At 32.4% G+C, this 27,936-nt stretch overlaps 4 protein-coding genes, 1 non-coding gene and 1 pseudogene across 6 annotated transcripts; 2 read left to right on the top strand and 4 right to left on the bottom strand.

Annotated features, from left to right (window-relative positions):
* The first annotated feature begins 496 nt into the window (after positions 1–496).
* On the top strand, positions 497–4,062 carry LOC125827737 (cytokinin riboside 5'-monophosphate phosphoribohydrolase LOG1-like; annotated as a pseudogene). The gene is made up of 7 exons (XR_007443009.1): positions 497–792; positions 1,463–1,560; positions 1,645–1,681; positions 2,029–2,128; positions 2,520–2,590; positions 3,071–3,214; positions 3,515–4,062. The product of XR_007443009.1 is annotated as a cytokinin riboside 5'-monophosphate phosphoribohydrolase LOG1-like (transcript).
* Positions 4,063–5,414: 1,352 nt separating this feature from the next.
* On the bottom strand, positions 5,415–10,766 carry LOC125827671 (endoglucanase 2-like). The gene is made up of 7 exons (XM_049506987.1): positions 10,568–10,766; positions 10,227–10,440; positions 8,762–9,045; positions 7,642–8,079; positions 7,179–7,317; positions 6,378–6,544; positions 5,415–6,010 (listed from the first exon to the last, which is right to left on the bottom strand). The coding sequence occupies exons 2-7, from the start codon at positions 10,414–10,416 to the stop codon at positions 5,678–5,680; spliced, it is 1,551 nt and encodes a 516-aa protein (XP_049362944.1). The 5' UTR covers positions 10,417–10,440; positions 10,568–10,766; the 3' UTR covers positions 5,415–5,677.
* Positions 10,767–12,947: 2,181 nt separating this feature from the next.
* On the bottom strand, positions 12,948–16,736 carry LOC125827705 (probable diphthine methyl ester synthase). The gene is made up of 6 exons (XM_049507032.1): positions 16,412–16,736; positions 16,194–16,318; positions 14,873–15,102; positions 14,145–14,184; positions 13,976–14,067; positions 12,948–13,325 (listed from the first exon to the last, which is right to left on the bottom strand). Exons 1-6 carry the CDS (start codon positions 16,559–16,561, stop codon positions 13,144–13,146), a joined length of 819 nt encoding a protein of 272 aa, XP_049362989.1. The 5' UTR covers positions 16,562–16,736; the 3' UTR covers positions 12,948–13,143.
* Positions 16,737–16,770: 34 nt separating this feature from the next.
* Positions 16,771–16,852, top strand: TRNAS-UGA (transfer RNA serine (anticodon UGA)). The gene has a single exon. It is a non-coding gene; the product is annotated as a tRNA-Ser (tRNA).
* A 490-nt stretch (positions 16,853–17,342) lies between these two features.
* Positions 17,343–20,334, bottom strand: LOC125827721 (protein SPA, chloroplastic). Its single transcript, XM_049507049.1, has 5 exons — positions 20,001–20,334; positions 19,805–19,888; positions 19,396–19,447; positions 17,650–17,806; positions 17,343–17,502 (listed from the first exon to the last, which is right to left on the bottom strand). Exons 1-5 carry the CDS (start codon positions 20,163–20,165, stop codon positions 17,481–17,483), a joined length of 480 nt encoding a protein of 159 aa, XP_049363006.1. The 5' UTR covers positions 20,166–20,334; the 3' UTR covers positions 17,343–17,480.
* Positions 20,335–21,154: 820 nt separating this feature from the next.
* LOC125827714 (uncharacterized) lies at positions 21,155–24,088 on the bottom strand. The gene is made up of 8 exons (XM_049507042.1): positions 23,960–24,088; positions 23,734–23,867; positions 23,378–23,450; positions 22,745–22,827; positions 21,974–22,012; positions 21,787–21,857; positions 21,605–21,719; positions 21,155–21,528 (listed from the first exon to the last, which is right to left on the bottom strand). The coding sequence occupies exons 1-8, from the start codon at positions 24,006–24,008 to the stop codon at positions 21,460–21,462; spliced, it is 633 nt and encodes a 210-aa protein (XP_049362999.1). The 5' UTR covers positions 24,009–24,088; the 3' UTR covers positions 21,155–21,459.
* Positions 24,089–27,936: the final 3,848 nt, after the last annotated feature.

The raw sequence follows: 27,936 nt of genomic DNA, 5'->3' as shown, positions 1-27,936 counted from the left end.
TAGAATCACTATTTAAGCTATGTGTTCGATAGACATAAATAATTTATCTAGAATCAAGTTAGTAAGAAATTTACGATCAACTGAAGGAATAACTGAGTTGTATAGCAGAGGTATCCAAAAGGAAAATCATGAATCAAATCGAATCTAAGTCGTCTTAGTGCTATCCCAAAAAGGTGCTAAGGGATATCTCACTTGGTATCCTTCTGAATCGAACTAATCACATTGAATTTACTTAATGAAATTTACACCTCTTTGTTGTACTCATTCAAAAAGTAACAATGATATATTATTTAGAATTAAAAATTAAAAATCTTGACTCTACCTATACAGACGATGCAAATAACTAGCATCTTCCTTCTTCTTTTTTGTTGTTGTTAATTATAAAGAATAAAATATACCCAAATTCCAAAAACATGGGGTAAGTAAAAATGATGAAAAAGTATAGGCGGAAAGTGTATATAAAAAAGGACCAATAATAGCATTTTCTTCTCACATCAACATTCCCCTCTTTGCCTCCTCTGCTTAATTCTTCAATTTCAAAGATAATTGCTGACTCAAACTCTCTTTTTTCTCTAAAATTCCTTCTGTTCCCCTCTCCCTTTTTCAATCGAACTCATCGCATCGAATTTGCTTAGTACGATTTACGTCACGTAAATAATGGAAAACAATCACCAGACACAAATTCAGGCCACTAAAACATCAAGATTCAAACGCATATGTGTTTTTTGTGGAAGCAGTCCAGGCAAAAAACCAAGTTATCAACTTGCTGCTATTCAACTTGGCAATCAACTGGTACGGATTCTCTGAGTTCAACTGAATTATGTATACATATCATAAGATTACATTTTTTAAAATTCGTATACTCTAAATTCTAAATTCATTTCGTTTCATTTTCCTTACGAGTTACAATTGCATGAAAATAAATTTAGACATTAAAAACAGAGACTAATTATCCTTAAATCACACAATTCTTTTTTTAATCAATCAGATAACATAAATGAAAAGAAATCACCTGATATATTTACTTGCAGTATAAATCACATAATTCTTTTGTTCTTGTTTTTGGGGGATTATCATTTTTTTTTCTTGAAATTCCTATGATTTTGCAAGATGTATGGAATTCCAAGTACTTAAATTTTCAACTATACTATTGATTATAAAATAGAAAAAACGGAATTAAAGTTAAAAAAATAAATTGTAATTCAATAATTCCTCTCTTTTTTTTTGTGGGCTTTGCATATTAAGAAATCACGTTGGATTAATTATTTGATGTTACAAAATTATAGTAGGTGATGAGTAAGATTAACTTGAGTATTTTTTTTTTTAATTAAATGGGGTTCACGTTGAATATAGTGGAGTAAGCAATTTAGACAAGCAATGTTTTGTCCTAATTAAAAATATATTAAAAAAAACACTTGTCTCATAATTATAAATTTAAACTATATATTATATTATTTGTCAGGTTGAAAGGAACATCGACTTGGTTTATGGAGGTGGCAGTGTTGGCTTGATGGGCCTAGTTTCTCAATCAGTTTTTAATGGTGGCCGCCACGTGTTAGGGTACCAATATTTTTATTTTATTTTTAATAAAATAATAATAAAAACTTCTTCACTAATATAAAAGTTTTTTTTTTCACTTGACAGGGTGATTCCTAAAACTCTTATGCCAAGAGAGTAATTTGTCTTTTTAACCTTTGAACAATAATAATAACCATTTCTATAGATAATAATAATTATGTTCTCCAATTAATTGTGTGACTAGTATCTATATTTGGATATATTAATAATATACATGTATTACCACGGTTTGGTTGGTCCAACTACCGTTTAGTTGGTCCAATCAAACTGTGGTAATATGTCGTTAAAATAAGCTGATCTAGTTCGTCATGACACCCAATTTTTGGTATGTATTGAGCCAACCTTATAGGCCAAGCCTATTTTAACGACTCTAAAGACTAGACTCTTTCACAATGCGATTCAATTTTATTTTTTTAACTCTGTTTTTAATGATATTTTTAAAATTTATAGATTACCGGAGAAAGTGTTGGAGAAGTAAGAGCAGTGTCTGGAATGCATCAAAGAAAAGCAGAAATGGCAAGACAAGCTGACGCATTCATAGCCTTACCAGGTAAAATTAAAAATTTAATTTAATCATTTTGCTAAAATATTTTTATACTTTTTATAAATCTTGATTTTAAAAAAATTATTAATCATAGCCTTTTAGTTGCTGTCACATGTATCAATCAACAAAGTAAGTTGACAACCCAAACTATGTCACAAGTATTGAAATAGTCAAAAACAAGCTTAGTCAATTACAGTGCTAAGTTGATCGAGTTAGCTGAGCAGATGATCTTTCAAAATTAAATTGAAATCCCTTGGATGCTTTTTAAGTCGAACTCAAGATTCACGTCTATCAATTGAGAATTTCCTTATCAACAAAAATTACAATGTTAGATTTTATTAATTTCACATCAGTCGCTATTTGGGAGACAGCTAATCGATTTATTAATTTTTGGAAGGTGGCTATGGGACATTGGAAGAACTCCTAGAAGTCATCACTTGGGCTCAACTAGGCATTCATGATAAACCAGTACGATTTCTTGTTTTTTACTCATCTGTTTTTGTTTTATTTAATGACAAATTAGGTTTAATCACTAATGACTAATGATATACCCACTATTTTGCTTTTGTCTAATTAATAAGCGCGTATCGACTAATAAATTACATTGCAAATTTTAAAAGACAGATAATATACCCACTATTTTGCTTTTGTCTAATTAATAAGCGTGTATGGACTAGTAAATTACTATGTCTGATCGCGAATTTTAAAAGACAGATAATATACCCACTATTTTGCTTTTGTCTAATTAATAAGTGTGTATAGACTAGTAAATTACTATGTCTGATCGCGAATTTTAAAAGACAGATAATATAGATTTGATTAAGAGAAATTTCGTTTTAATTAAAGTAGGACCATAAGAATTGTTCTCTTGAAGTCTCTAATGTCAACAATTAATTATTAATGCCATTTAAGATAACTAATTTAACGTGTGATTTACGTAATATGCAGGTAGGTTTACTTAATGTAGATGGCTACTATAATTCATTATTGTCATTTATAGACAAAGCTGTTGATGAAGGCTTTGTCACACCCTCTGCCCGTCACATCATTATTTCTGCCCCAACTGCCCAAGAACTCATGTCTAAGCTTGAGGTACAACTCATCATTCATCATGCTCGTTTGGCGCGATATTATTATGCATCCACTGACTTAAAATCTTGAACTCATGAATCATTATGTTTGTGTAGGCGATATTATGTATTCACCGAGTTACTATTCATGATTCAGCACGCTCTTATGATGATATTGTGCATCTACTGACTTAAAATTTTAAAATCAACATCTCGAATTTACTATTCATGATTCATCGCATACATATGACGATACTATTCATTTACTGACTTAAAATCTTGAATTTGCCTTTTTTACATGTTGAATGGTTTTTATTTATAGGATTATGTCCCAAAGCATAATGGGGTGGCACCAAAATTGAGTTGGGAAATGGAGCAACAACTTGGCTACACAACAACAAAATTGGAAATTGCTCGTTGAATATTCAAATGATGGGTAGATTTAATATATATTTATAGAGAAAAATGTAGTAAATTTCTTTGAAGACTTAAATTCATCAATTATGACTTAATTACCATAAGGTAAGATGTTGATGGGAAAAAGCTTCAGAGAATTAATTAATATATAATTAGTAGCTTTACAGCACTTTTAACTTGCTGTTTATAATTAGTTTTAAGGAAAAAAAAATATATTACGTAATTAATTTGTTTAGTGTTGATTCATTTTTGTCCATTAGGCAAATCAAATGCCTAATTAAAACAGGAAAAAGTTGATGTAGTACAAGTAATTGTTTTATTTTCTCTGTCTGTATATGATTGTTTGGTAATGTACATTAATTTCTTTGTTATTCTATAGTTAATTGTGTTTACTCTAATGTAAAACGTGTAAGGTTATCTTATGAAATGAATATTAATATATTTTGGAACAAATTCTTGTTACTTTCATTTGGTGGGAAGGAGTTCGATTAAATTTTCTTCATCAAAAAATTACACAAGCAACAAAGAAAACAGTTTTTTTTTTTTTTTTTTTTTATAATTGTTGAATCACCTTGACATATGAGAAGCTTTAGTATAGCGTCAAGAATGAATTAAAAAAATGGTACAAATTTAAAGTTTGAATTTCAAGTTAGGATATTCTTATATCTTATTTGAATTTTTATTATGATTTCAAATTTTTGTTATTATACTTGAGTACGACTATATTTTTCGTTTGTTAATGGGCATGATATGAGATTTTGTGAGAGAGACATACCACATGATTTATGAGGAAAAAGTAATAGTAATTAGGTTGTGTTACATCAAGATCCAAAAACTTAGGCAAGTACCATGGATGATGTAGGTAAGAATATTTTTATTTTTTTACATAATATAAAAGAACAACTTAATTTTGGACTTTCTTTCTAAGAAAAAAAAATACTAGAAGAGGGATTTTCAAAGTCCACTATGAAAAGTAGAAATCAAAGTGTCAAAAAATTGTTGGAAGTTGAGGAGAGTGGGGCTAAGTCTATAAATAGTTTCTCCCAAAGTTGTTCTCTTGCATATGGCCAACATGTTACATGTATATACAAATTTAGGTGGAAGAATGTATATTAATCTTAGGCGAATTCAGAATTTTAATTAATGAGTTCAACAAATTCCTTTATACTGATAAAATTATGAGTTTAAATTTAATATTTTAATAGGTTCTTACATATATATATATATATATATATTAATATTTATATGTTAAAAATTATGAGTTCAGATAAACCTGCAGCGAAAAGACTTATGAGATAACACAGCACAACATGAGATAGTGTCCCTTCTTTTAACTTTTCAACATATGCATAGTGTTAACAGCACCAAAGCCAGAAACAAGATAAGGGTACAACAAAAAACAGTTTTGATTGCATAGATGGACAGACCTATCCATTTTGCTGACTTAGTTGGTATACTGATTGATGCCCAAAATAAAAAGTGTTCTTTTTGTTCAATCATGTATACACTTTCATATTTTGGGATTACCTTACCTTCATAGTGGAATGACACCTATGTACTATGTTTGGTTTTGGTCTCTTTCACATCAACTTGAATTGGACAATTAACATCTTGATAACTTCCATGAAAACTCAAATCATGTTTTCATATGATGTTTTGAATGGAGAATGTGTTGACAAGATTTAACAGATTAAATGGCAAAAAGCAAAGTGGTGTCCGAGACCGGTCTTTGTTCTTTCAAATCGAAATAAAGCTAGATGACTAGTTAGTCCAGGTGCACACAAACTGACTCAGACACAACAATTATGGCCACAACACGAGATAGTTTGCATAACGAATTTTGAGCAAAGTAATACTACAAAAACTCTTATGCCTGTTCAGCACATATATTTGATATTAGTACACTAGAACAGTTGATGTGTTACACACTAACATACATATATATATATATAATGCAACCTTTATGTGTTCAAGGAGCTACAAGAAATAAAAAAAATATGTATGCATCTACGTACAATAAGAGACGTACAACGTGAGGTGGCATACGAATGAAAAGGTGGTATCCAGCTCAGGTGAAAGACTGAACCACTGAGGAAGTGGAAACCAAACCAGAAAGAAGGCCAACAATGACAGCACTATTGTATATGGTTGGCTCTCCTTGAATCGAGTTGTTCCTTGAATCGATATATGTCTCATTAAGAAATGGACCACCAACGAGGGCTCCAGTTGCAACGTTGGGATTTGGTTCAGTTGAGTCTAGATACTTCCAACCTTCTTTGCAATTAGTATCGGCATCTGTAGGAATGGAAGCCCCTCTGTGGTGAACATACTGTGGATATTTGTCCCCATAGCCTACGAGATAACTCATCTTTGCTGGATTGTCGCCCAATACATAATTGGCCTAGAAAAGGTCGGGTACATTTGCAAAATTGTTAGCTACTAAAATCTAAAACAGACCTAGCAAAATATAAGGCGGAGCGGAGGAAAATGATCTATATAGGCAATACCAAATAGTTGGAATTATTTTTTTCTAGAAATCTATTAGTCATTTCAGAAATGTACAGACCAATAGTAAGTATAGAGAACTCTAGTACTTCTATTTTTATATTAAGATCTATTTTTCATAATATTGGACTAGAATGAGCTTAAATGAAGTGACACGAGGAAGGATTCAAATAGCTGGTGTTGTAATTAAGCTTATTGATAAGCATAATATTAAGTATACAAAAAAAATGTCTTCTCTGTAATTAGAAAGACAAGAAATGCACCTGGGACATGGCGAACTTTCTGAGATCAGATGGTGTATATTCATTACCATCACAAGTCATTTTTTTAGTCTTGGAAGTGAGCATATAATCACTGTACACCACAGCTAAGAAGGCAGAGGCTACAGGATGCTGCAACGCGTTCCATTGAGTTATCCATATCAAACCACCTGCATTAACATTTGCTTAAAATGAATAACAAAGACTAAGTACCAGTTGTTTCTGTCTCGACTTCATTGAATTTAGTTCTAGCTAGGGGCAGATTTTTAGCTTTTTCTATTTACTACTCAGACATCTTCACTCGTTTTATGTTTCAATCATCACTTATAACATTTGTCTTCTATATCACAAGCAATTACAGAGAGTGAAATAGGAAAAAAAACATAGGTTCAATCTGTAAAATATAGAAGCATTATTTATTCCTTAATGAGGAAAGAAAGTGATCCTTTCCTTTTCCCGATCATAACGAAAACTACTGAACTATGGATGGATAAGATTCTAATAGTAGTATTACTTATCAACAAGAAACAAAGGTCCTAGCAGAACAATAAAAAAACAGATCCTAGCAGTTACCCCTTCCGCTTCAATTTGTTTAATTGGTTTTGACCTGGCACAGAGTTTAAGAAAGTAAAGAGGACTTCTCCCTACTCTTAATGAAACATTTCCAGTGTAAGTTTGTAATATGTTGACGTATGCAACTCCGACACTTTTAAAATAAAAATGCAAGTATCTGCTCATTGATAGGGAAGAAAACAGGAAGAAAGCAAATAGAGCTTAATAAAAGAAGCTTAGATGGGTCATTACTATCAGTTCTGCTGGATGTTGCTGTCGGAGATTTTGGTAAGAGACCACACATTACTGCTTCTGCAGTTTTCCTATACTCTTGAAGTGTGTCCGAGTTTGAGACTTTGGAATTAAAGAAGCTGACCCGGGATAAAAGAACCTGCAACAAAAGCAGCCATTGACTTCTTTTTTTAGAATGAAAAAGGCAGTAATTGACTTATTCAAGTTGTTTGCTTTGAATAGTTCCATTGTGAAACAACAACAACAAAGTGAGAAACTCACATCCAATAGACACACTGCTTAAATATACCAAGATAAAACTGGTCCATTTAATAACTTTCTATAGCTCCTCTTGGACTTTCAAACAGCTGGATTCACAGATATAGTTGCTTGTAAATCAATTATTAGGAAGCATTCAGACATGAGTAAGCTAATAACCTAATACCAGAAGCACTCAGGCATCTCATACGCAAAGTAAAAATACCTGAGTACCAGCTAGCTTGCTATCCCAGCTAAACCAAGTTGGATTTCCAAAATTACCAAAAGAATCTGCATTTTTCCCAGTCGCGTAATCAAAATATGTTTGATCCCCAGTTGCATGATATAGCCAACTTGCTGCCCACAAGAGCTCATCTCCATATCCAGTTGAATTGTAATATGTTGCGACTTCAGGAATATTTTCACTGTAGGTACCTCTATATCTATCAGCAAAAGTAAACAACTGTTTAGCATGCTTAAGAAGGTTACTTGAGTATCCTGAGTTCTTCGACTTGAACACCAGGGATGCTGCTGCCATAGCTGCTGCAGTTTCAGCTGCAACTTCTGTTCCAGGGGTAGAAGCATTTATCTGAATAAGAGGCCTCGCCTCAGTCATGTCCTCGGGTCTGTCCCAACATTTATGGTCAGCATTAGCATCACCCACCTGCCAAAGAGTCTAGCTTGTGAAACAAACACTAAGACACATTTGATTATCACATTCAAAAACTGAGATAAGCATTGTTGAACAACTAAAAAAGTCAAATATAATATGAACCAGACCACTTGATGCAAACTCAATTTCTCCTATATGATATTGACAAGAAATGGAAATGTCATGATGAGATGAACTGGAGCTTAGACATCTTTCTTTTCACATTAGAAAATACATATCGACATCTTATCAAATCACTTGTATTAAACGGTGTAAACCCTTAGCTTTAAATACTAAATACAAGGCAAAAAACATGAAATAAAGACATTTCTCCTCTGCACCATGAAAAATGTAGTAATATACTACATGAACTCTTTTACTAAATCCATTATGCAAACTTGTTCTTGCTCTGTGACCTAAGACTAGGTCAATTTCCTTGTTTTCACTTTAACCTGAATTCGTGTAAATAATTTCCGTTAAGAACAAGGAAGTTTCACAATGGAGGTCTCTAAATATCAGCACTCTTCCTAAAGTAAGACCCAAGTCCCACATTCCAGCAAGCTATTCAGACATTAAAAGCATGCGTCAAACAAATTTGTAGCATAAAGAGGGAAGGAAGGATAAAGGAAGCTTACAAGTCTTGAATGCAGCAGCAGCAAGAAAAGCGTACTAGAAAGTGAAAACTGAGACAAACCTGAATATAAAGAACATTATCTTTTGGATGACAATTGATAAGATAGTCCGTAATCCATTTGAGTGAGTCTTGAGCAGGTTCCAACTGGCCCACACCTTTCATCTGATCACCATACTCAAGGATGGCCCATGACAACACAGTGGCAGTGTAAGCCATTGGGAAATTAAATTTCATGTGGTCGCCAGCATCATACATTCCTTGACTGAGGTCTAACTTTTCTTGACTTCCATCTTTGATGGCTGAATCGCCTCTCCATGGTATCTTATTATTTACCAATTTCCCAGCTGAAACATTATGAGATTTTACCCTTATGAAAATGAGCCCAACAGATATATTCAAAAGAACAAACTAGAAAAGTTTCCAAGAAAACAAGTTACAATAAGCAATGTCACTTTCTATGGTGAACTACTTCCAGCATTCTCCATTAACTCTGATGAAGACATGAAGTCATGATTTTGCTTTTAAGTAACTTAAGATGAATGGTTAAGTTTTTCAACGATCTTTTTTGTTTTTTGAAAAGAGCTTTGCCAAGTTTGATAACAATACACTGAATCCATGATATCATGACCATGGGACCTCGTCTAACATTGGAAGCAGACAAGGCAATGATACCAGCACATTTGGACCTTGTTCTGCATTATAAGGAGACAGAGTTTAGACAGCTAATAAGTTCCCTAATCTCACTCATCCTATAGGGTACATTTCAGGACACAGCTTAGAAAGCTAATAAGTTCATTAACCTCACTCATCCCATAGGTACACTTTCACCACAAATCCTTCTGCAGCAGCGTGCAGGCAAGACAATACTCACAGCTAGCTGCTCGGACTCTTCAAAAAATGTCGACGGGCGCATATCAGATCCTCCTCCAAAAGTAGTGCATTTTTGGAGGATCTGACACAGGTGCGGCAACAATTTTGAGAGTCTGAACAACTTTGCCTCATAGGGCATTAGTGACGATCCATCATCTTACCGACTTTAATAGTAGAAAAATTGAAATGCCACTTAAACTAAGAGTTTAGCCACCAACATAAATATAAAATCTTTAGCAAATAGCGAAATGAACATTCAAGACATTATGAAATGCAACATCCATATGAAATGTCCAAACCATTTTGACACAACACAAATCTTGGATATAATTAACAGTATAAGAAACAAAATGTACAACAACAACATTCGCAATGTAATCCTACAAGTGGAGTCTGGAGACAACTAAAGCAAATGAAATCATGACAAAATACTATAGAAAGCATAACAAACATTATGGAAAAAACAACAGCCACCACAACAAAATGTATTTTAAAAAAATGGAAAGAACTAAAAATTTACTCCTTTTCAGTACTATATCAAACAAGTAAGCTGCATTTATGAAAAATGAAAATCTTTCAACAGGATATCCAAATAACAAGCACAAAACATCACAAAACACAAAACCCAACTTCAAAATATCACAAGGGACTTTACATTTTTGGACATCAAAGAACTGCATTGCAATTTTCAGAGCATCTCCATATTTCTTTTCAGAAGCAGCATCTGAGCTAGAATCTTTATGCTTCTTCATAACAAGTACCACAATGGCTCCAGCAGCCGCAGCAGCCACTATCAAAGCTATAATCCATCCACACCAACCCCCTTTTTTTGATTTCTCTCCCATCCTTATTCACCTCAACAAATTTACCTGCGCAATTATCATCAAGAAACCATAAAAATTCAATCTTTATCATTCAGATCTCATAAAAATTTAATCTTTTCAAACAAATATCAATTAAATGAAGAAAATGAGAAAAAAGGGTAAGTTTTAAAACCTGATTTAATGATCCCGCATACAACAATGCGGGACTATATGGCTGAAAAACTTCTTCTTTTTGATAGGCAATGCAGGTGAAAAGAATACAAAAGAAGAAGAAATTTGGAGAGATTGAAGAAGAAAATAATGGAGAAAATTTAGGGTGGAGAATGAAAATGGTTAATTAAAAGGAGAGATTTGAGGTAGATGAGGGATAAAACAGGGCACCGACAATATTCTTATGAAGATGATGATTATTTTGTCTTCAGATTCAAGATGTTTTTCTTCACAATTTGGAATAATGACGATTATGCCATTGTTTTTTTTGGTTTTTTGAGAGATTTAGGGAGGAAAATAATTGACTTTGGTTTTAGGAAAATCTTAACCAACCACCTTTGAAAATGTAATAAAAAAATCCTTAGACCAAGTTTGGATAGTAGAAATATAAGGAGGGTATCAAATTGAAATTAATTTGCCATTTTTTTTTGTTGGTATGATAGAAACATAGTCTTTGACTCAAATCATAAATTTTGTGATTGGTTGACTCGATTATTCTTGATCTTCCGTTAATAGTGCTTGACTTTGAAAAAAAAAAGAAAAAGTACTCTAGTGTTAGATCTTGAATAAGAAGTCTAAGTGATCACATATTTCTATTCTAAAGTTTAAAAAAAAAAAAAACGAAACGAAATTATATCAATATTATTATTATTCAAAATAAGTAGAATACCTAGCATTCTAAACTAATGAGGCAATTAATTTATAAGATTAATGGAAGAATTTTTTTATTGGTTTCTCTAGAATTAATAATTAATAAAATAATAACTATTTTGAATACAAAACTAATTAAAACCTTCTTTATTTTAAACACTATAGATGGCATATTTAAATTTTGAGAATTAAATCGTCATTAATTGAAAGTTCTTTACTTCTAGATGAAAATTTGAATCAGTCCAAACTTTCTGATTGGGTTATTATTAAGCACACAATGATGGAAAACAAATATATATATATATATATATATACAATTTTATAGTAAGCTTTCTTATGAAATCTTGGGGTTCTTTTTTTAGAACTTCCAATCAAATGATTGGGTTATTATTAAACATAATTAATTAAAATGTTGTTGCCTTGTTGGGGTATTTTGGGGCAAATCGTAATTTTATTCGATTGGTACTTCATGTGCATCGAAAGCTACTTAACATTAGTAGTGTCAGTTGGCCACAAAAAGAAAAAGAAATATTGTAATTTGATACTTGGCAATTGTCCACTCATAAGTTTAAAAAAGGAAAAATTAAAAAATTAATGATTCGTGATTGTCACGTACTTCATGGAGTTTCATCCAAACACTTAGACGAAATAATAATAATGATGTGGCATATATTTATCTAACATGGAGTTGCGATTGAGTAATATGTAAAGTTCTGCGTTTAAAATACTTGTTTTGATCATGTTCATTGGATCGAGATGAAATCAAAATGATAGTTTAGAACGAGTATAAGAATATCTCAGATCATTCCGTTTATTACCACATCATTGAATCAGTCTTATTTATCACTTCAAGCACACAATTCCTTACAGAGTCAAGTTAATTCACAATAATATGTATATTAGTAAAAAGTAAAAGAGATCAGTTTATTTTAAAATAAAAAAAAATATTATAATTTTTTAAAATTTCTGATCAAATTCTGGCCAAATTTTCTGGCCATTTAGACGGTAATATGAGTTGTTACTTAACAATTTATCAGTAAACTGTCATTGTCTTTATTGTTTCACTATTGCTATACATCCAACAACTACAATAAATAGAGTTCCTTGCATGGTGTAATCAATTAATGCACTAGACTTTATGTTACACCTAACATAAGTTCTGGTAGCATTGATGGGAAACTGGGAATATAATTGAAAGGAGTTAATTATGACATATTAGCAATTCACATTAAAAAAAAATAAAAAATGATATAATATGAATGAAACATTTAACCAGATTTAATTTTTCCTCATTAATCAGATTTCTCCATTTAATTTTCTATTGGTTGGAAGAAAAGACATTTTACCTAGATGTTCCCCAACTCATCAGCATTAGCCAACCATGAATCATGAATCATAGTGTGTACAAATAGTTACACAAAGGACTGCTATTACTTGACAAGATGGGTTGTTCAGATGGTAAGCATTCTCTACCATCAACCTTAAGATCATAGGTTCAAACAAGGGAGCAAGTGGGAGCTCATAGGAAGGGGTGAAGAAGAAAAAACCACCTTCAACCTGAAGGTTGTGGATTCGAATCACCAATAAAGCAAAAAGATGGAAGCTCCCGAGAAAAAGTAAAAAAAGGAAGACCATATTACTTGCAAACCAAAATATTTGATATAATGTATTAAGAATACTTGTGAAAGATAACAAAAATAACCAACAATCTTAAATTCAAGAATTCTTGAAAATATGTCAAGTCACTTGCAGATGGGAAGAGTTTACAAAGCAAAATATATATCATAGTCATCTAATGCCTAAATAAATAGTCACCAAAAAGAATGGAATGGTACAAAGGCAACACAGGAATACAACATTTGCTATTGCAATCCTGTGATAAGTTTTCTAAAGCCCATAAAATTCCAGCATTTCTTCTTCAACAGGGTGTGTTTTGCCAACTATGACTAAGCAATGCAATGGCGGCCCAAAGTCGACTGTTAGAAGTTGCTTCATTGAACCAGCAACCACCTTCTGGTCTTCACTCCCCAGCCGTGCAAAACCAACACAAATTGTATTTTCACCGTATACTGTAATTTTGAAAACGTGAAGCAAAATGAAACATTAGTCACTATAAATGTCAAACAACGTTCTTTATAACTATAAATTCCACAAAGCCAGGACTAAAACAAGACCAGATGTCAATTATACACAAAAAGTATGTCATATTGATATTTGTAAATGAGGCGTAGGTTAGAGGCATATCTAAACCATATCCATTATCATACTAGTTCGCTTCAGATTGAGCTCATAAAAACAGGAAAATGACTTGCAACCTCTCTTAGTCATGTCGAGGGAAATTATCATAGGGATGTTGTACAGGCATGTTTGGTGAACATTTACAGAAGCAGTACGGATTCTGTTTTTCGCTAAAGAAGAGAGAATGCTTGAACTGTAAATGAGATTTATGTCGAATTAAACACAAAGGGGGGGTCTCACAAGGACAGGTCTTCAAATTCTGTATTAAGTAAATCACATCTTGATCACACGTAGTGAAGTACTGCAAACTTGGGCAAACTAAGGGAAATAGGCTATTAACAGTCCAGCCCCTCATCCCTACCCAAAACCCCCCCAAAGAAATAGGATGAAGTCTAATACTAGCAAATTGCCAGAGAGCCAAGATAGCTTCTGATGAAGGAGTACCATTTTGTCAAGCAAAAACATAAACTCGTGAACATACCAGATTCTCCACGGGCTTCTTCAACCTCTAAGAGCTGCTCGATTGCTGTGTTAACTGTCATAAACCTGGGTGGTTCATACTGCTTCTTTCCTCTGAGAATAACATCAGGGTCACATACCACTTCAAGTAATTCGCCTAAGAATAAATGGAAACAATATTGAAGTCTAACCTGCAAAGAGACTCAATGGTGGGTTCTTTCACTCGTATATCTGCAAATCAGAAGATGAAGATGCAATTAAATGGAGAATGCTGCACAAAAAACAAGACAATAGAAGATCGATCAAGTACTTCTGTAACCCCACAAGTCACCAGCAAAGTAATACATAAACTTAACTAGAAACATCTAATATCATGTGGCGTATCCAACTATCCATTGCTAGCACTACAATGGTGTTTAATGGTTGAGAACGAACCCTCTGAAAACTAGTCCAGAAGTATGCTGGGTGAAAATATTCCACTAAGAAGCAAAAGATGAAAGACCGTCAACTGATGAAAGACCATCAACTGATTGGTAAAAGGGGGAAGAATGGCAACTGAAAATTTATTGTCATATGTATGGTAACACATTACTCATGATGAAGCCAAATTGGGGATGGTCTATTGGTTGAGGAAGTAAGAAGAATGAGAGTCATTAAGCTTTTTATCATCCTTGCATCAAGCTATTTTCCATGGAACCTCCCCTACGGTATTGTCACTGCAGTAGCATGGGAGTAACAGGATGTTATGCCAACTGCACATTTTCTGTGTGCCCATATGATAACCTTGACAGGCAAGATTACCTTGATAACATGTGCCAGTGAACTGAATAGGCTGATCAGTCGTTTAGTCACAGGTGGCAGAAGTTGCCCCAGACACCACAAATATAAGAACAAACAAAGTAGTTAAATAGCCACTTACCTAACAAGCAGAGTGTGTGTAGTCCAAGCTTTCGGTTTTCTCTAATCTTCTCATAGAAACTATCAGGCCTCCAGGTCTCAGTGAAGAACGGTATGGAAACTGTCTCTCCATAATGGTAGAGCTGTAAGCCACACACTCCAACAGCATTCATCACAGATGCATTGTGTATCACCTTAACATCCACACCCAGCTTCTTAGCACGGACAACAATATCAGTGTGGGTTGTGGCTCTGTATTGAAAATTGACATATGATGGAGAGAAAAGGAAGTAGATAAGTGAAAGAACATCTACGGGTCAACATGAAAAGAACCATCTTTGTAATTTTACTTCTTTATTAAATCCATAAACAAAACAAGACATTTGAAAATATTCTCCTCCCAAGGAAGATTACCCAATTAGGCCTCTGCTAACATAAATCAACAAAGTTCATCATTTTAGAGAAATTTCACAAGTCATCCCATACTTCTGCGTATCCTGGAATGAGAATCTCGACATAACATTTACATGATTTCTCTTATAAGCGATTTCAACTGTCAATTAAGGTTCCAAATAGAAGGCATAGCTAATATTGAAAGAGAAATGCATTAACATAGTTTTTAAAACAATACGAAGGTCCTTATTCCAAACACTCTTCCAAACTTTGAAGGATAAATTACTGATAATTTACTTGGTATTTTGCAACAAAGTTCAATGATTTGCTAGCACATGATATAAACTTAAAGAAGCAGCAAATTATTGTTCTCGATTTTACAAAATCTAGGTGATAAAAATAGGTACAGCCATTCATAACCTATCTACTTCTTTGCAAAATTGACCACTACAAAGTGAAACAAGATTGAACAAAGAAACAAGTACTGAGCTAATACTGGGGAGAGTAGGGTGTACGCAGACCTTATCCCTACTTTACAAGGTAGAGAGGATGTTTCCAAAAGACCCCGACTCAATTAACGCATATCAAAGAACATACAAAAGGAAAGAAATACAACATGTACCGGAGTAAGCATCATCGCATATAGGGAAGCAACAAAGTAACAGCAACAAAGTCATGTGATTACCAAAACACAAGACACAAAGGGTAGCAACATAAACCGCAAGACAAGAAACTAGGCAAAAAGCTGCTAATTCTGCTGATACCAAAGGAGAAACAGCTACAGGAGCCATACTACCCCAAACTAACCTGTAGGAAAGCAAGACAACCCTCGCCTAACTACTAACCTTCTATCCCAAGCAAGATAAAAAATTGACACCAACTAAAAGTTAAATATCCAAAAGGGTCTTCATTATCCAAATAAATACGCATATCAAAAAAATGAAGAATACCCAAAAGGATCACCAACAACTAGAAAAGCCACGTCAGAAGATTTAGCTTCATTAAGGATCTCATCAGCTTTCTCCTCTACCATTTCCCTATCAGCAAGTGTAATTGATCTTCCATAAAGATTTTCCTGAAAAAAAGACCAAAACTTTATCATCAAAATCACTTTTTTTTCACTAACTGAAAATTAAAGTACAAGAAAAGACAGTAGCTTTTTTCGAACCAGATTGGAAAGACCATTTGGAGAAAGCCCAAAAGAGAGAAGTGAAGTGTAAGCTTCCATGTATACTTTGCTGCATTTTTTTACTGCTTCAAGACCTTTCAAAGTTATATCTTTATCATCCCCCAATCCAAGACCAATTATATACAGCATGATTCTCCCTTCACTTCACTTCACTTCACTTTTAATCCAAAATATACTTCAAATTAGTGATGCTGATTCACAAGTTCCACTACGAGATACAGAGGAAGCAGTTCTTTTTTCCAGTTGGGACGAGGGAGACGATGAATTTAAACCCTAGTGAAAACTTGTAAATTTGAAAATTTGGATTTACTCAATAATTTGTAGAGTTTGAAACAAAAGTCGATATGTCCGAGTGGTTAAGGAGACAGACTTGAAATCTGTTGGGCTTCGCCCGCGCAGGTTCGAACCCTGCTGTCGACGATTGTTTTTTTTAAAAAAAAAATTAGTTCGTATTTTCGTTTAGTTGAATGACCATTCGAGAAGTACCTTTTTTTTTTTTAATTAAACAATTGTGTGTATTTTTTTATATTCTTTTCATGCTTATTTTATTTTAAGAGTTTTGAGTAATATCATGTCAATCCATAAAGTCATATTTACATGTTGTAGCAGATAACCTGTTTTAGTTTAAGATTTTGAATCTCATCTATTATAAAATCTTACATGTATATATCATTTGTATGACCCAATGGCCAATGGTTGTAAAAAATTACTCACACTAACGGTATATATAACTTAAATTAAATTTGAGAAAAGAAAGAGAATTCCAATGGCTATGTTCCATTTCTAATCTCCAATTTATTTTTACAAGATGTTACATTTTTTATTTTTTTAAAAATGCAATACACACAACTGCTCCATTTCATTGCCTCAACTATACTTCAAACACACTATCTTTGGCTCTTTTACAACATCTAGTAATTGGACAAAGCTGGTATTGAAATCATGTATTGCTCAACTTGTTAAAGATTACATGTAAGAACAGAAGGTGAAAGGAATGTGTGAAAACTGAGAAAGGCAGAGAGAGGGGATGAACATAAATGTTCCATATCTAATCGTCGTCCTTGAATTCCCTGTCCAAGAGAAAATGACACCATCAGTATTTGTTTCTCCAAGATTGAGTTCTAAGTTCTCTTTATCATAGAAAACTCAAACAGAAGTCGTGTTTCTAAGTTTTCTTTTTGTGTGTGTGGTAAGACGTGTAAAGAATGATAGCTCACCTGCGATCAAGGTACCGAGGTTGAATGCCACTTCCTTGACATGTTGTGCAAGTCAAACCACCAGCACCATCACAATTGATGCACCGAGAGACTTCTGTCTCACCCCCTCCAAGCTCCACCGTCACACTGCCAGTACCCATGCAAAATCTGCATTTCTCTGCAATATAAGTCCTTTCCTCATAAGTATTAGCTCTATGTCAGTCTCAAAAAATGTTAGGTTTTAAAGATTAACTGGCTCTACAGTCTTTGGTCAGACAATCTACTGACGACTTTTTGAATAATAGAAGCTGAGTAAGATCTTGTGGTGCACTTAATCAATTTCCCTCTATTGTTGTGCACTGCAATGTCTATGCATGCATCTAAATTGATGGCACATTAATCCCAAGAATCACTATGAAGTTTAAGGTGGCAATTATCAAGATTAGTCTCCGAGCAAATTTTAAGGAAATAAAAACCAAGTAAATCACAGTTCTCTTTGTCACTCTCTTTCTTAACCAACAACTCCCTAGCAGATGCCACCACCTTAAGGAACACTTCCCAAATACAATTATGTCATTTATAGGAAGGAATATTTAAGTCAGGCCAGGATGAAGTAGCAAATGAAACAACATTGTTGGATCCAAGCCAAAGATGTCCTAGTAGCTCATTGGTAATTAGTCATTCATGTAAGTAGCTTCAATTCAAAAACACCATAAAGCACCAGAGACATGCTAAGGGATAGGTGACACCTCCAATGAAAACATTGAAGTGTCACAAGAATTACGTGATTAAAGTAAGTCCTAGATACATACTATAAGCATTTTCAGAAAGCCTTCTAAGAAATGCTCAATTTTCTCAATCCGTCATGTCAGAGATTTTGATCAACAAGTTATACATGCCAATATAAAGAGATACAAAACTAGACCAATTCAATTTGTCAGCTTAAGATCAATGGAAGCACTTAAAATACGGTTTAGTTTGATGGCTTTGCTCGAACTTACGGAAGTTCTGATCATTGGTATATACATGCAAAACATGACTACAATAAGAGACTAGGATATCTCAAACAAAAGTCTAACTTGTCTTGGCTGGCAAATGAAATGACTAGATCTGTTGCAAATGGTGCACCACTACTAAACGAAAAAAAAAAACAAGTAGTGCAACTTATATCTTAAACATAGAGTTATTTCCCTAAGATAGAGTGACAACAAGAATGGGTGAGAAATTGTTCTTCACGGCCAAAAAGGCAAAAACCATCAGAAAAGGTACTACAACATCTAAAACTGAAGCCAAGCATGAACCAGAACATGTATGTCTAAGTTTTATCTTGAGAATATCGAAAATTTTGCCCTTATTCTACAGTCTACGTTTTCCCATACCTCATCTGAAAATGGAAAATGAAATTTTACCCGGAAAATTACCAATGTACAATGCACTCCTTCGACAACAAGAATTACTAGCATCCACTATTTAATTTCCAAATGAAACTGAAGTTCTGGGGGTTCGACGCAGACAGAAAACTCTCACTTAATGAGATTGTTTCAACATTATTTTACTAAGAAGAAGAATAATTCTGCTGCTCTCTGGACAGCCATCCAGCTCAAGTTTCTTAATTGAGTGCTACCTATCAATTATGTAGTAATCTTGTTTTATGTACACTTGTGGACATAACAATATCCTTTTAAGCTCATTTCTACTTAACGAATCGATCAACTGAACATGTATTAAAACAAAAGAATGGGAAACACTAGTTCAAGAAATACTTACGAGCACCAGTGCCAGTGCAGGGGAAGCAGGGCTGCGTATTCTCTCTTTTTGCCTGTAAAATGTACATTCTCTAACTATGAAAACAGAGTTACACATCGAATTCCAGCAGGAAGTGTCAAGTAATAAAGGGAAAATAAGAAGCATATAGTTTCTGTCACCCCAATAATCAATGAGGCTGAACTAGAATTTTGAGTTTATGATTTCTAAATTCTAAAAAAGACAACTTATAAGGTTTCAGATAAGTTATATATACATACTAAGTGGACCGTTTTAACGTAAATACAGAGTTTAAGCCCAAGCTATTGAGCTCTGCCGAACCCATAAGCAGAACTGTAGCTCCGATAATCAAGAAAGGTACAAAAGTGTATTCAAAGAGCAAATTTCATAAATATTAACAAAAAAAACTTACAGCATTATCAATTTGGGTTTCATAAAAAACTGGAATTCCAACTCCAATAGCAAGACTGAGCACCCCAACTGTAATTGCTATCACCTGCCAAGTACATTACAATCCCCCAAAAAACAAAAAATAAAAACACCCATATGAGATCAACTAACAACCATGGAAGAAAAACACAAAAAGAGAACTAGAGAAAGAAAAGAACCGTGTTTTGATCAAGATCCACAGCTCTAATACATGGGTAAGAATTTCGCCTACGATGTGTTTGATGAAATTTCTGAATGAAAGAAGAAGAAGAAAGAGGAGGAAGCTTAAGAGGTGAGCTGATAAATGGAGACTTAAAGCGGGAAAGTGAAGGTGCTGTTAACATTTCCTCCCTTTTTTTCTATGTTTTGTTTAGCTTCGTTCGTTTGGCAATGGATTTTGCTATCATCAGAATCAGAAAAACAAGAAATTCTGAAACTGACACCAAGTGTTGTTTGCTATCCATTGTTAGGCCTTTGGATTGTGTGGGGTCACATTTCATATTTACCAGTCAGTTCATTGTTTTCTTATTCTTTCTTTTTTTCGTTTTTTGCTTACTGGGTGGGCTTTTTATGTTGAAGGGCTAACGTTTAATTGGCCCGACAGAAAAGCTAATGGAAATACAAAAAATTATAATTTTTATAAGAAAACGTCAGACCACGATCTAATATTTTATAGGTTATGAGCATATACTAGATCCGTGTCTAATGTTATCTCAAGGGTATATTGTATAGCTTTTAAAAAATAGATACATAATCTAAATGGTAACTCAAAAGAAACATTCATGTAAATCAGCCTGGCTACTCTATCATCAATTTTGGAGGTTGTTTTTAAGTTTGATGTAGTATTTTGTTTAGTTCTTTTTATATATTGGTAATGTCTAGATACATTATACGCACCTTGATTAATCTACCAGTTATCCATTTATACGCAACTTGATTACTCTATTAATTATCCATAATCTTTCATCAACTTGTTCAAACTTATGTGAAGAATTTTTGTTGATACTGAAATTTGAATCTTAATCCTTTGTGATTTTCACCTACTTTATTAATTGTAGGTGATTATGACACTAATGTTTGTTTATTTATATTGAATCATCAACTTTCAGTGTGATTTTAACTAATCGAAACAATATTTGGGATGTAATTCTTGTGACTTGTACATTTTGAAATTATGTATTTGTTGGTATTGAGGCTAATGTAACTAATTACGTTGATACGTATATGCTGGTTTCTGGACTTTGCACGAGCCAACCTTTGACCATAGGCAGATCAACGTATCAGAAAACATATATATATATATATTTCAAGAAAATGAAAACCAAACTACACATTAGAACTGTAAAATGTATGATATAATATATGAGCTAGAATACAGAAAGTTTTGCATCCAGTTACCGCCTTCAAACAGTAAAGGTGCTATATAATACATGATTTTGTGAGTTGTGCATTAGTTTATCGTTATGATTTTACAGACGCGTAAAAACATGAAAGGGAATATACATTAATTGATTAAACCACATCTTGTAACTCAATAACGAGTTCCTTAACCTCGTTGAGCTTCATACCTTTGCCACAAATTCTGATCATATGGTTTGTCTGGCTCATATTCGTCTTCTCCCTGGAGCTCATGCTGCACTACTTTGGTCCGCTAGTTTTTGAAGGGCCACATCTCTCCACCATAGCATCATACAGTTGCTTCCCGTTCTATTTATGAAATTTAATCAGACTAAACCTCACATGTGAAACAAAAGATACTCATTCTAAGTTTAAAAGCACTTACAAAAATCACTGGGAAAAAGTGTATTTGTCCCTCGGGTTTTGTCTGTTTCTCTTTAAAATAAACCAAAATCGGAAAGTTTGGCCACCATAGCTCCCAGTTCACAAATGAAGAATATCTGTTCACATCATTTGAATCAGCCATTTTGCAAAACTGACTTAGAGCAAGGATTGCCTTCTACTTACTTCCAGCGGTTCTTTCCACCCACGAAAACATTTTCACCTGACTCCTCGAGTTGCTCTCCAACTTTCACCTCCTGCAACGAAGTTAACATAGCAATTAGAGAGAACAACTAATATGACCACGCAATGGTATATAAATTGCTTACATCAGATTTATACAAATAAGAATGTAACCACATGCTATACATACCAGAGCCTCATCATCAAAGACAAATCTCACTCTTGTTGTCTGCAAGGGAAAAACGATGTGAATCAATAAGGAATGCCAGCCTGATAGATGCTAAATGAATGAACGAGATCAAGGAAATTAAGATAATAAGCAGAATGAACAGATGATCTGTTACTAGATCCGGTGCAATAGAAGAAGCTCCCCGTTATAATTTGGATGTCATGGGTTCAACTCTTGACAGAAGATTCTGAGGTGATTTTCCTTCTTTTTTGGGTTATTGGTCATCCCATCAGCTTATGCACACCTCGACTTATCCATCAAGCAGCCTATTCAACTCAGAAGCACAGGTTGCCAAAAGAAATCTACCAATTTAGAGTTGTGATCTCACAGCAAGTGTAGTTGGGATTCGAACCTAGAATCTCTAGGTTGGCTTCTGAATTACTTTCTTAAGGCAATGTAAGCAAAACTCTCTCCTATTTATCTTTTCTATGTACAATTCATGCACCACACTGAGGTAGGAAAAGTTCAGTATATATCATTGAATTCCTACCTTACAATTTTTGTTTGCTAAAAGCCACAAACATTAGACATGTAAACGTGCATCAAGTAAAGGAAAGCCTCAATGTCTATGATTCACAAAGCACGGGTGCCTTGTAGATGACTGGACAATCTTTTAATGTTGCCATGAAGGATGAAAACGCTTAAAACAGAAGTAACACAAAATCTCATTCTAATAAGACGACTACAGTTTTGCTCTCCATCTCATTTGTAAAAAAAGAAAAAAAGAGGTACCTGGAATAACAGGAGTAATCCAAGAAGACCAATAGGAACTGCTGCTGGTAGATTTTCCACATAAAATAAACCACCAGATAACCCTGTTCATACAAAAATGTAAAAAATTAGAACAAAGACACTAGAGAAAAATGAAATGAGGGAGGGACTGAGGGAAATTCTTCAACAAATAACAGCTTGTTTGGATGGCTGTACATATCGTTTCATAATGTATTCTATTGTAATGTACTCTGTTGTATTGTTTTGATGAATATAATGTATGTATTGTATTGTTTCCTGTTGTTTCATAACACCATCATGTACCAACATTTTGAACAATAAGCTTACAATATTATCAAAGAAATAGAGTATGAGATAGAGTTATGATAGGGTAAAAGTAATATGATTATTAAATACAAATGGTAAGCCCACGTGATCACACCAAATAAGCTGTTACATTATATGGAATTTTTCATTGTTACATAACGGAGTTAATAATAGGATACAACAAAATTTAGTAACAATAAACATTGTAGCTTAAGTAACATTACGATACAATACCACAGGTAACAACCATCCAAACAATGTGTTTAACTTCAACTATAAATTTTAAAATGCTGATTTATCAAAGAAAAAGAGAATTGTAAGATGCACCTAGAAGGACAATAGGAATTCGGTAATCTGGGTCAGGAACAACAGTCTCCTTCTTTATCAGTTTCTTCCGCATCTGCCAAACCATGAACATTAGCCCAAATTCCCAGTAAACTACAATTAGATACAGTCAAATATCTCTATAACAATCGTCCAACATTTCCCTATAACAGCCTAGTTTTCTTTGAATCAACTTTCATATTATGTTACTATATTATATGCTCTTTATAACTGCATCTCACTATAGAGGCTTAACTATATTAGCAATTACAGATCCCATGAGGAATCATCTCAAATTCCAAAGGCAAAATTAGATCAAATGAAAAAACAAAAAAAATGAGAAATATGAATTAACTAACCACTGAGGTGACAGTGAGATTGATTTTTTTGAAGTTTCTAGTGAAAAGAGCATGACTATTAATCTCTTTGCCATAGAATGAGCTTTGTAATTTCCTCACAGCCACAGGCCCATCTACTACTTCTCTTTCTGCTTCTGATAAAATACAAAACAAAAATTAGTTTACAATACAAGAAAATTTTAAGATAAGCTTAACAAAGTTAAATTTTACAGAAATTTTGCTTAACTGTGCAAAGCAGTAGTGAAGCGGGAAGCAGAGAGAAGAGCGCTCTCCATTGCAATTTCTCTGACTCCGTCTGTGCTATGAAATTGAAAAGATTGAGAGGCTGTAGATGATTTCCCTTAATTTTGTCATTTCCACGCTCTATCCGTTTCGCTCCATTGCAAGCCACTGATATGTCTAAAGCTCAAGGGTAAAAAAGTCAACAAACAAAAATACTTACAACGAGTCCAATGCGGGCTCTGAAAATTGGGTGGAAAATAATTTTAAGAAGAGAAACTTTCGCAAATAGCCACTATAATAAATTTAATTATGTTTCACAGCTATAGTTTGCATATTTATGGATTGTAGTTACAATTTAATATATCTCGTTTGTGATTGTATAATTTAGTTATTTTTGTGTAAACTCAAAATAACGAATTTATACAATTACAAACATCAGAAGTGTAAACAGTTATACAAATTATATTATACAAATTATACAAAAGTTATACAAATTATATTATACAAAATCCGAATTATACAAACGTGCGAATTATACAAAACTAAAAAGTTGAGTTGCATAATTATAGCTAAAAGTAGGCTGCGAACTGTAATTAAGGTAAACTATAGTTATGTTAAGTAATTAACTATTATATGTTTGCTTATACGCTTAATTTTCCCTTTTAAGAAATACTTAAAACGGAGTTAGCAACCTACTGGCCTACTGGGTGTGCATAGTTTGATATAAGGATTAATTACTTGAGTGGATCCCTTTTAAAAAATAATTACTTATTTTAAATATATTCTTTAATTATTACCATTTATAGCAATATCTAACAATACTATGTATTTTATTATATTTATCTTTTTTTCTCGCCTCTTTTTTTTTTTTTGTCTCTAGCCTTTTCATATTTGTCTCTCTTTCTCGCACTTTATCCCTTTCCTTCTTTCTTTTTGTTATTCTTTCTCCATTTCTTTCTTTCTTTTTTTCTTTCTTTTTGTACGTTATTCTTTCTCCATTTCTTTCTTTCTGTACATTATTCTTTCTCCTTTCTTTCTTATGTTGCTCTTTCTCCCTCTCTTTCTATTGTTCTTTCTCCCTTTCTTTCTCTCTCTACTTTCTTTCGTATAGTAATCAATAATTCGTAGACGGGATAAAACTTGTATCAATAATTAATTGGACAAGTAATCTAATCGTAACAAATGAAGAGATATAATAAACTGCAAAATGAATTAAACTTGAATTTAAAATGTATTACACATATATTAAAGTTGAATTAGATGAGAATTAAACATGAATGCAAAATATAGCAAACGAAAGAGCATTCTATGATCTGTAAACTGAATAAAACTTGTATCAACAATGAATTAAACAAGTAATCAAATTGTAACAAATCAACCAATAAAATGCAAAATGAATTTAACTTGTATTAAAAGTGTATTACACTAGTATTAAAGTTGAATTAGAAAAGAGAATTAAGCATGCATAAAAAACGTAACTAATGAAAGACCAGACAACGGTATGTAGAATGAATTAAACTTGTATCAATAATGAATTAAATAAGTAATCTAATAGTAACAAATCAACCAAAAAACTGCAAAATAAATTTGCATTAAAATTGTATTACACAATATTAGAGTTGAATTAAAAGAGAGAATCAAGAATGAATGAAAAACGTAACTAATGAAAGACAAGACAATGATCTATAAACTTAATTAAACTTATATTATTCATGAATAAAACATATATTATTATGTGTCTTATAAATTATTTTTGGTTTGTATCACTAAGAACGTGAGTGATGTTTGCAATATGTATTAAAATGTAATGTGCATGTATTATAAGTGTGTTACCTAAATTACTTTAGTTGATATCATTAAAAAGGGATTAAAAAGGGAGTGAAGTTTGCAATATGTATTATAAATGTAGGATGTATTATTCATGATTTTAATACAATTATGAAACATATCTAATACAACTTTAATACAAACGCGATATAGTTACGTAAACTTCATCCTTTTCGAGCTTCAATCTAATATTTTTCCTAAAATCAATTCTAAACTTAACCAAACCCTCTTGAAATTGAGATATAAACTTCAAACGATATTTTCAATTATTCGTAGGAACAACCTATCCAAACTAATCGCAAACGAAAGAGCAGAAAATAATCTAATCGTAACAAATGAAGAAACATAATAAACTGCCAAATGAATTAAACTTGAATTAAAAATGTATTACACATATTAAAGTTGAATTATAAGTGAATTAAACACGCATGCAAAATGTTGCAAACGAAAGAGCATTCTGAGATTTGTTAATTGAATAAACTTGTATCAATAATGAATTAACAAGTAATTTAATCATAACAAATCAACCAATAAACTGTAAAATGAATTAATTTGTATAAAAAGTGTATAACACAAATATTAAAGTTGAATTAGAAGAGAGAATTAAGCATGGATTAAAAATGTAACTAATGAAACACCAGACACTGATCTATAGAGTGAATTAAACTTATATCAATAATGAATTAAACAAGTAATCTAATAGTAACAAATAGTAAACTACAAAATGAATTAAATTTGCATTAAAAGTGTATTACACAATATTAAAGTTGAATTAGAAGAGAGAATTAAGCATGGATTAAAAATGTAACTAATGAAACACTAGACACTGATCTATAGAGTGAATTAAACTTATATTAATAATGAATTAAACAAGTAATCTAATAGTAACAAATAATAAACTACAAAATGAATTAAATTTGCATTAAAAGTGTATTACACAATATTAAAGTTGAATTAGAAGAGAAAATTAAGAATTAAAAAAAAAACATTACTAATGAAAAACAAGATAATAATCTATAGACTAAATTAAACTTGTATTATTCATGAATAAAACATGTATTATATGTATCTTATAAATTATTTTGATTTGTATCACTAAAAACATGAGTGATATTTGCAATATGTATTAAAAATATAGTGTGTTATGTAAATCATTTGGTTGGTATCACTAAGAAAAGAGTAAAGTTTGCAATATGTATTAGAAATGTATTGTTCATGAATAAAACTTATATTATATGTGTCTTATAAATTATTTGATTTGTATCACTAAGAAAATGAGTGATGGTTGCAATATGTATTATTAATGGTTTGCTTATGAATAAAACTTATATTATATGTGTCTTATAAACTATTTTAATTTATCACTAAGAAAATGAGTGACGGTTGCAATATGTATTAAAATGTAATGTGGGTGTCTTATAAAGGTATTATTAGTGTGTTACCTAAATTATTCTTGTTGGTATCAGTAAGAAAGGAGTGAAGTGTGCAATATGTATTATAAATGTACTATTCATGAATAAAACATGCATTATATATATCTTATAAATTATTTTGATTTGTATCACTAAGAAAAAAAGCGGCGTTTGCAATATGTATTACAAATGTATTGTTCCTATATTATAAATGTATTAGGAGTGTGTTACTTAAATTATTTTGGTTGATACCACTAAAAATAGTGAAGTTTGTATTATGTATTATAAATGTATTGTTCATGATTTTAATACAATTATGAAACATATCTAATACAATTGTCATACAGTTCCATAAGCTTCACCTTTTTCAAGTTTCAATCTAATATTTCTCCTAAAATCAATTATAAACTTAACCAGACCCTCTTAAAATTGAGATATACATTTCAAACGACATTTCCAATTATTTGTAGGAACAATCCATCCAAGCTAATCACAAATTCGTAAAATTCAAATAATGAATTCAAAATTTGAAGCTTTATAATGACCATTAATGGTGAACTCTTGTTGCTATAATTTTACATATTTGAAATTTCTGCTTGAAAATATGATTTTGTACAAATTTTCATCTTTCCATTTCTTTTTCCTTCGTATTTTTGGGTAAAAATAATGAAATATGGGCAAAAATAGATGTGAAGATAGTTATTTATATGAAAATTTCAAAGAAGAAGAAGAATATTAAAAA

This window comes from Solanum verrucosum, unplaced genomic scaffold (assembly GCF_900185275.1).
Source record: "Solanum verrucosum unplaced genomic scaffold, falcon-dt-bn FXZP01000064.1, whole genome shotgun sequence".
NCBI classification, from domain to species: domain Eukaryota; kingdom Viridiplantae; phylum Streptophyta; class Magnoliopsida; order Solanales; family Solanaceae; genus Solanum; species Solanum verrucosum.
Note: the sequence above shows the minus strand (reverse complement) of the source record. Positions and strands in the feature narration are given on the sequence as shown.

Excerpts from the sequence above, each read along its gene's own strand:
- LOC125827714 (XM_049507042.1), bottom strand. The coding sequence starts at position 24,008 with ATGGAGAGCGCTCTTCTCTCTGCTTCCCGCTTCACTACTGCTTTGCAC. Across the intron at positions 23,451-23,733 it reads ATCTCACTGTCACCTCAGTG|ATGCGGAAGAAACTGATAAA; the intron begins GTTAGTTAATTC and ends ATGGTTTGGCAG. Across the intron at positions 21,720-21,786 it reads GGTGGAAAGAACCGCTGGAA|ATATTCTTCATTTGTGAACT; the intron begins GTAAGTAGAAGG and ends TGATGTGAACAG.
- LOC125827721 (XM_049507049.1), bottom strand. The coding sequence starts at position 20,165 with ATGTTAACAGCACCTTCACTTTCCCGCTTTAAGTCTCCATTTATCAGC. Across the intron at positions 17,807-19,395 it reads CTGCACTGGCACTGGTGCTC|AGAAATGCAGATTTTGCATG; the intron begins GTAAGTATTTCT and ends CTTATATTGCAG. Across the intron at positions 17,503-17,649 it reads CCTCGGTACCTTGATCGCAG|GGAATTCAAGGACGACGATT; the intron begins GTGAGCTATCAT and ends TCTCTTGGACAG.
- LOC125827671 (XM_049506987.1), bottom strand. The coding sequence starts at position 10,416 with ATGGGAGAGAAATCAAAAAAAGGGGGTTGGTGTGGATGGATTATAGCT. Across the intron at positions 8,080-8,761 it reads ATAATGTTCTTTATATTCAG|GTGGGTGATGCTAATGCTGA; the intron begins GTTTGTCTCAGT and ends ACTCTTTGGCAG. Across the intron at positions 6,011-6,377 it reads GAAAGTTCGCCATGTCCCAG|GCCAATTATGTATTGGGCGA; the intron begins GTGCATTTCTTG and ends GACCTTTTCTAG.
- LOC125827705 (XM_049507032.1), bottom strand. The coding sequence starts at position 16,561 with ATGCTGTATATAATTGGTCTTGGATTGGGGGATGATAAAGATATAACT. Across the intron at positions 15,103-16,193 it reads GTTGTTGGTGATCCTTTTGG|AGCCACAACCCACACTGATA; the intron begins GTATTCTTCATT and ends TTTTCAATACAG. Across the intron at positions 14,068-14,144 it reads ACCATTGAGTCTCTTTGCAG|AGGAAAGAAGCAGTATGAAC; the intron begins GTTAGACTTCAA and ends TGTTATTCTCAG.